Source organism: Montipora foliosa, chromosome 9 (genome assembly GCF_036669935.1).
Source record: "Montipora foliosa isolate CH-2021 chromosome 9, ASM3666993v2, whole genome shotgun sequence".
Lineage (NCBI taxonomy): Eukaryota > Metazoa > Cnidaria > Anthozoa > Scleractinia > Acroporidae > Montipora > Montipora foliosa.
In genome coordinates, this window is record NC_090877.1 from 17,047,106 (window position 1) to 17,055,428 (window position 8,323).

At 38.6% G+C, this 8,323-nt stretch overlaps 1 protein-coding gene across 1 annotated transcript in view; it reads right to left on the minus strand.

Moving 5' to 3' along the window:
- The window catches only part of LOC137970908 (gamma-aminobutyric acid receptor subunit alpha-6-like), a 20,228-nt gene extending 15,601 nt beyond the window's left edge, over positions 1 to 4,627 (minus strand). Inside the window, exons 1-3 of the mRNA XM_068817566.1 lie at positions 4,515 to 4,627; positions 2,874 to 2,986; positions 1,066 to 1,133 (exon numbers count right to left, since the gene is read on the minus strand). Coding sequence (XP_068673667.1) covers positions 1,066 to 1,133; positions 2,874 to 2,986; positions 4,515 to 4,579 — 246 coding nt within the window. The 5' untranslated portion in view covers positions 4,580 to 4,627. The remainder of the gene's footprint in view (positions 1 to 1,065; positions 1,134 to 2,873; positions 2,987 to 4,514) is intronic.
- Positions 4,628 to 8,323: the final 3,696 nt, after the last annotated feature.

The window sequence follows — 8,323 nt, forward strand, 5'->3', positions numbered from 1 at the left end:
GGGGTTGAAATTTGACTTTTCTGAAACAAAACATTTTGAGGGAGGTTACGGGCACTTTAAAGTGGTACTATGATCAAAAAATCATTTTCTTTTTTTCTTCAGATTTTGAAAGCGTGTTTGCTTATCACCTAACTGGCAAAATTTTGAGGTTTGAGTTTTATCCAAAGGCTGTTTATTTTAAGTGTAAGTTTTGGATTTCACGGTCCGCCATTATTCACGTTCAAAACTGGCCGAATGGACCTCAGAGGGTTGGATCTAAAGAAAATGACGTCATTTACTCACTAGTTTAAAATTTCAGCGTGTAAACGCAATTTATTACATATGCAAAATACGGGTTTAAAAGTCTGAAAGCCCGAAACTCCCGTGCTGCATATTAATTCGGCCGCGTACACACGCATTGCATTCTTAAACTAGTGAGTCTTTGACGTCATTTTCTCCTCGACCCAGCTCTCTCAAGATTTTAAAGTTAGTAATTTAAACTTAAACTTAAAACTTGCGTCAGTTAGTGTTTAGTTAACATAGTTTTGAAATCCAAAGAAAAAAAAGAATTGTTTTTTTGGTCGTAGTACCACTTTAAGCCTAAGCGCCAACTATGTATTTAATTCAGCAGTTTTAACGTTAGCGTTCTTGTAATTTTTAAATTTTTTAGGATATTTGTATCTTTTTTGCGGTGAGGAGTGCACTTTCTGACGTTTGTCAACTGTCATGTTAAGATAAGGATTGGGTCTCGGTCAAATTATTACTATTGATGGCCTGGAGCTCATAATGCAGCGTTCAGATGTCAAGGCCACGTCAAACAGCAGGGGAGTTGACCAGATTATTTTAAGTCTCCTGTTACCGGCTCTTCACTACACAAGAAGTGGTTTAATAATCACGATAAAACACTCATTTCTATGTCAAAGCCACTTAATTAGATTAACATTAGGATGGGTGGGTGGGGAGAAAACGCGAATGTACATGTCGTTACAAAAATAGCGCTTTTAATCCTATGTGGGTGTACAAACACAGTTCGGAACGTGGATGCCCCTAATTTTGAGTTCCTGTTAGTGATTATTGGTCTCTTACCATGTTCATTTCCATAATGTTTCCAAATGACACCACGTAAATGTCGATGAAAACCTCCGTAGGTTTGCCTAATACATATGCATAAGAATGTAAGAAATAAAATAATAAAATCATACTTATTTGATTGCTCTCCTTATTGGATTTTCAGGGAATTTCTATAAACGAAGTAATAGAGTTAATAAAGAATCTCAACCGCCCACCAGTTGACCCCGTTTGTTGCACTTCGGACTATCAAGCTGGAACCAAGATCAACAGTGCTGGGTCTTAATATAACTGAGGGGAAAGTGCTGCTTCAAGTTTTTAATTACCTCTGGGTCGAGAATGCATATGGTCAGACTCTCTCAAATTTTCAACAGTAAACAGTAGGCCCCGTCTCACAACCTTTAATGTTCAAAACCCTGTGAGACACTAAAAACCGACAAACTATGCGAACTTCAGTTGCATTGGTAGTTAATACCCTGCGGTATATGCAAATGAAACTATAAAAGAGGTTACATCATCTCCACCACATCACTTTACTCAAGGCCGCAAAAGGGTAGAGTTTGGGGATTTAAAAGCACGGCAGCCGAGAAGTTAAACGGAGAATAGACCACAATTCAGTCCGAAACAAAAGGCATCATCTCGAGGCTCTGGGGAATAAATATAAGGATTTGTACGAGTTTATTCCCCAGAGCCTCGAGATGATGCCTTTTGTTTCGGACTGAATTTTAACATATGGAAAGTGGGCTATTACGTGGGACATTTCCAAAAAGAGGTCATGGAGGTACTCGATACCAAGATCTCCGTATTTCAAGACGCCCTTTTTCGGGCCAACCGGCATTTGCCGATATGTTAGAAAATTCGTTTATTTTGGAACCATTAACCGATAATAGACCAATTTCCATATATTAAAATTCAGTCGAAAACAAAAGGCATCATCTCGAGGCTCTGGGGAATAAACTCATACAAATCCGGATCTTTATTCCCCACAACTTCGAGATGATGTCTTTTCTCTAGGACTGAATTTCAATATATCGAAATCGGTCTATTGCATATGCATTTCTTAGCTAGCAGCAAAAGGTTTAAGGCCGGTGTTCACGAGCCATACAAGCATGATAAGCACAAGCAACGTAACATACACCGAGTTGTTCACTTTCTTTAGTTTCTTTATTTTCGTACTATGGATCGTACGCCCCGTCTCACAACCCTTCAATGTTCATAAACCTGTGGGACGTAACAAACCCATACACTCAGATTTGCAAATAGCGGGGCACGGAATTGGGACGATGTTATGGTCTGTCCTCTGCGGTGTATCATGGTCTGGAGGGTAAACGCTAGAAGATACTAGCTACACCAAGCTACGTATACTCTTAAATCCGGCAGTAAATAAAAACATGATGATGATGATGATAATCAAGACGCTACCCACTGAATTTGCGTGTATTTCCAGTGTCTATGCTTTTATTTCCTCGCTAGCGAAAGCGAGCCCTTAGAAGAAAACTCGCGACCCATGTCGCTTCATAACAGTGATCTTTTTTAGCGATATCTATCTTGTTTTTTTTTTTTTGTGATAGATGAAATGAAGAAATGACTCTCGGGCAAACGGACAGCGACATTTTAAGTAATTATCAATAAAAAGCACGACCCGAAAACATCGGGTTCAAATCCCATTTAATTGCTGGACTTCAATTTGCTATATGATAGTATTTCTTACATTTCAACACCACAGCTAAGAATCATCAAAATCGCCTGGACTTTTTCACAGTTTTCAGACTTTTTTTCCGCAATAGAAGTAAGATTTTACCACAAACGCTTTCCAGCAAATTCACCTGATCCGCAGTTTGGCCTGACCGCGTTGTCGTACTCTGTTGACAAATATTCCGCCAGCTTCATTGAGGAGTTTGTTGCCCTGTTGGACTGCCTTGCCGGCAAACCTGTCTCGCTAATAATGACAATATTGAAAACAAATGAAATAGAGACTCTAAAAACAAGCGTGCAATTACGAGATAAGGGCGCTCCAAAAACTAAAGGAAATTGCAATAAGCAAGGACGAACAATGCAGTTTAGTAGAATCAGCCATATCGAAGTTCAATGCCGAGCTGTATAGATTTGTACTCGAAGTGTCACTTGTATTAGGGGCAACCAACGTCAATTTTCGGAAAATATCTGTTCGGAAGACGATTTGAGATCTAGAATTTTCGGAACATTTGTTGTAGAATTCCTTACTTGCATGCCTTTCCTAGGATTTTCGATGATCTAAAATATGGTATAATTGCCCATTTTTAACGAATTTTCATCCAAAAAAGGTCACCTAGAATTTTCGGGAGCCTTTTTTCTGGCTGAAATTCTCGAAAAGGTAAGTTTTGATCCCTATAATTTTCGGATCACTACTGAGACTTTCAGCTAGGGAATCGGAACAGATGAAAAATTTTTAGGGGATAAAAATATGCCTATATCTACCGTTTAAATAGTAAAATACGTTTAACAATGCTATGTTTAAGTGGTTTTTAACTATATTCTCGTTGGGTGCCCCTGTTGTATATGTCATTGAATTTTAATATGGTCATCTTTCAACTTGAAATGATCCTCAACCAGTACACGAAACTCGTAAGGAAGCCCAACATAACTCTTCTTAAATATCGATAGCAGAACAATCATGAACTACCTTAAATTTACAGGTCTTAAGAATTTTCTTCACCCTTTGTGGAGATTCCTCGAGCATGCAAATGATGGTCGTTTACCAAATTGCTCATTTTCGAAGTCGAACTTCTTGGTAACCGACCTGAGTATATATGTTGGCGGTAAAATCCATTCTCAGATTGAATTCGTTGTTACCTGTTATTTAACCGAGGTTGAATCCACACTCAGACTGAATTGAAGAAACTTTTTTTGGAGCCTAAATTAAGCCTAAGTTTTGGTTTCTTAGACATGAATGTCAATTGACTTATTATTAAGTAAATACGGATAAGAACTGTGTTAGGTTGTCATGTTCGTCGTTGTAATGTAGTGGTGAGGACACAGCTATAAATCTAAATGGTCAGTGGGTTCGTGTTCGAGTATCGGTAAGTGCATAGTACAGTTCTTTGTGTTCCCTTCTATGTTGTGATGTTGAGACTGAATGGATAAGTGTATGAATACAGAAACCGATAAGATGATACGAAAAATCAAGAAGATATGTTCAGAGATACGTAAGACAGAGCTTAATTGAGGGAAGGTATAAGTGTTTTCAATCCTTTTCGGAGGCAGAGTTCATATTCAACCTATGTAAAATGAGGATCACCAATTTAACCTAGACAAAAACGGATTAAACCTGAGCTCGGATTTGACCGACAACATATACTCTGCTGAGAGGGCAGCTTCGAGCTCTCTGAATAGCCAGTTTAAAAAGAAAGGCTACTTATCTTCTAAAGTAGTAACCCTATTTTATACTTATTATGAAATACACTGTAGTTTCCAGACTATCAACTTACCATTGAGCGATGTTAGGAGCAAACAACGTGAAAAGAGTGAAAATTTCCATCCAATATTTGGCCATTGTGTTGTCGTCTAATTCTTCCCCTTCGAATGTCGCCTGAGAACTGCGTTATCATTTCATTTAATCATCGTTTTATGCATTTCTGTCAAAAATTTAATGAACTGGATTTCAATAGGTGCGGTTACACTAGACCTCTTGCCCATGGGGAACCTTGGGGTTACGGCTTGGGTTGGGTTTACCCTGGGTTGTGATCGACTCCCCATTTGCGGTTACACACTTGAGATTTAACTTGAATAATTTTAATTTTTCTTGCAATTGGCACGAAAACAATTATTCGTATACGCAGTGTGGGTCTACTTGAAGATTTCTATAGCTTTCATTCATACCCAAAGAACCATTCCACAACGTCCACACTTCACCTTTGAAAGATATCACGCATTATTACTGAACCCATCGCCAATGCTAATTGCATTTTGTGTGAACTCTAATAAAAAATTGATGTTTTTTTGGGCTTGATTCTAGAATACCCCCTCACTTACATTGAACCTTAGAAAGCTGCTACCGCAGTCCCGCAGTCACTTACATTGAACCTTAGAAAGCTGCTACCGCAGTCCCGCAGTTGTGCCTAGTTTACTTGTGCTACCGCAGTCCCGCAGTGGAGCGTAATTTACATATATATACTGCACACTCGGCACTGCCACCACGGTCCCGCAGTGGTTAAATCTTTCACCGTTGTTATGGCAATTTTCAAAAGCTGGAACCAGGGCAAAAAAATTACATCGCCTGAAACTGTCTCGATGTCTTTTTTATGTATTCTAGCGTCGATTGTCCCTCGACATTTTGCGAAAAGTCGAAATTATGTGGCTTTGTTTAATTATTGTCTCTTCCCAAAGAAAAAATAGCATAATTAATCAATCCATCAATCAATAAATCAATCGCCTTCTATGGCTTGATGTATAATTTACACTTCTGCGTTTCCATTCACATGAAAATTACTGAAATAAAAGTTCAACGGAAGTCGCGCGGCCTTCTTTGTTTATTCCCTTGCAATACAAATTCAATCAAGTGTTACTTCAATTACTCGAACCAACTTGTTCTAAATCACTTTCATCGGACACTGTTCATTATTTCAGCCGAAAAAAAGTTCAACACAGGAGTAGCCAACGGATCCGCTCCTCAAAATATCCGCTGCTCAGGCTAAGAATTTGCTGGCTGGTTATCCAATAATGGATGAGAAACTCTAGCTGGGAATTTTGCCGAAACATTTTTCTTGCTATGAATATGATGCTGGTTGGAAAAATAATTTGACTTCCCTTCTGGCTTCCTGCGGCTTTTGAAATTGTGCTCTGGCTAAGTTTGGCTGCAGCAGTAAAATGACACCTAGTCAGGAGAGTTTAAAGATAGCGCTGGCTGTGAGTGATAACTAAGGTGCACCGCAGGCTAGTGCAAAGTCGAGCGCGTGTATAAAACTGTCACTAAATTGATAGAAAATTGAAAGAGAAAACAGGCGTGTACAAAATGTTAACTGAATACGTCAGTCATTAAAACGCTGTCAGCAAACAATGCCATTTCTTTTTTAAACATCCCTGTCTTTTGTTATGGTGTCAATGTTGGGATTGAGACAGACAACTCATTTTACTAATTGCGTGCGGATATTCCATCTCAGTAGTGGCGGTTATAGTCGCGGTCGTTGTTTTGTGGCTCTAGTTTGGGTGATGCAAGTGAATTTTTACGGGTTTTGGACAATTTTTGCTACATCCAAACTCTGCTGATTTCTAGGTAAGAAATCTTTTCATCTATGTCCTTCCTTTCATCTGAATGTCTTTTTGCAGGTTCTGGTAAGTTTCTTTATGGTCTCAACTGTCTTTTGTATTTTGTGAACCATCTTAGTGCATCTTCAGTCACGGTTAAGAGATCATCATAAAAGCATGTCCAGCAGGTAAGAACGCCTTTTGATTTTATCATGCTGATCTTGACAAGGCATGCACCTTCATTAAACCATGACTGTTCAGAAACACTTTTGTTTGTAGCACATAAGGTCTTTTCCTTTCAGTCCTTTGGTTTCGACAAAATCCCAGCAGCAAATAGAATGCTAAACGGAGTAATATGTGTAGTTCCATAGTCGCGAAAATATAGCGCTCGCTTTCGTGTCTTGATTTCCAGAAATATGGATTTCACTTAGAAAATGGAAGCCAACCGTTCTTGCAGCTAAAACCACCCCTTAGTTAGCCTTGTTACTTATCTGCTATAGACGATAATTTAGAGTGGAAAATAACAAAAAATATACATTTGCCTAATCAGAGCGATTTTGCTTCTGAAGTGTTTTGCGGGCATCATTCTGGACAACCATTCTGACGCAAGGCGTGTCTTTCGATTGACCTTAGATGTTTTTGGGTATATATATAAATGAAAATTTTGCAGTTATATCTATCTACAGATAGTTAATAAAAGTTCGCAAAAAACTTTATCAGTATACTTTTATTATATACCGAAGATTTCGCAGTAATTTAAATCTCATTAACTGCGAAAGATTTTCCCCCACAAATATTGGAGCCACAAATTTCGCAGTTATCAAAATGTCATTAACGGCGAAAGATTTCCCAATGAATGTATGTTGGAATCACAAATTTTGCAGTTATTGAAATGTCAGTAACGGCGAAACGTTTCCCCCTAAATATATATTAGAACCACAGATTTCGTAGTAAATGAAATGTCACTAACGGCGAAAGTTTCCCTCTAAAGATGTATTGGAACCACAAAATTCGCCAGTTCTCTATATTATTACGGGACAGATTTTGTAGACACAGCTGCAGCGTTTTAACTTTTTTATGCTGGCATGGAACTTCAGCACTCTGCCGTTTCCGGCAGCTAACTCTCTCTCGGGGATTTAAACTACCAAAACTGGCGTTTTCATACGCTCTTGCGGAGCTATGATTGATTGACTGGCAATAAACTAACTAAACTAACATCCAGGAATTGTCCCACTCCTTCAAGTTCTTGAATTTGACAAGTCCAGGAAAGAATATGAAGACATGCAAGAGACGGTCGATCAGGAATCTTAGCGAAAGTGAACGAAAAATGGGGAAATACCAGATGGAAGGACGAGAGTACCTTTCTCGCTCCCTATCAAACACACCTACAGAGAAACACCAAAGATTTGTACGTAGATATCACATACACAAATAACAATGGATTTCCAGACCTTTATTACTGAACATGGTTGCTCTTAACGAAATTACCATGGAGCCGAGTTTAACGAGGTTGCGAGAGTTCTTTTGAATAAACAAGACGGCGATGCCTACGCAATAGCTATTCGTGAAGGGGCTTCACATTTTAAAACCACATTTTAATGTTTACTTCGTAAGGAACTTCTCCGCAATACAATTAAAACGAAACAGAACATAGCCATAATTCCACTATGGTCGTCACGCAAACGTTCTCAGTTGCTTGTTTTCGCAAAATTGTTCTAAGTGTGGTTGTGCTTTTTCTCGTAAAATTGGATTCGATCCCTTGAAGTCCGAATAGAATTGGCTAGCAAGTTCCTGTGCGACTGACTTTACTACAAACCGTTTGTAGTAAATCAGAAAACAACATTGAAAACAACACGAACAAACCAAGCAAAAAGAACGTTGCATGACTGCGTGACGATCATCGTGGAACTGTGATTCTATCGTTTTTTTTTTTTTTTTTTAACGAAGTGAATATTACGATGGGACTCTGTCTGGCAGTTAGCGTGTATTCCATAAACTCCAATTTTAGCAATTTCGGAAATTCTCTTAATTTCGAACAACAAACTTCGATTTT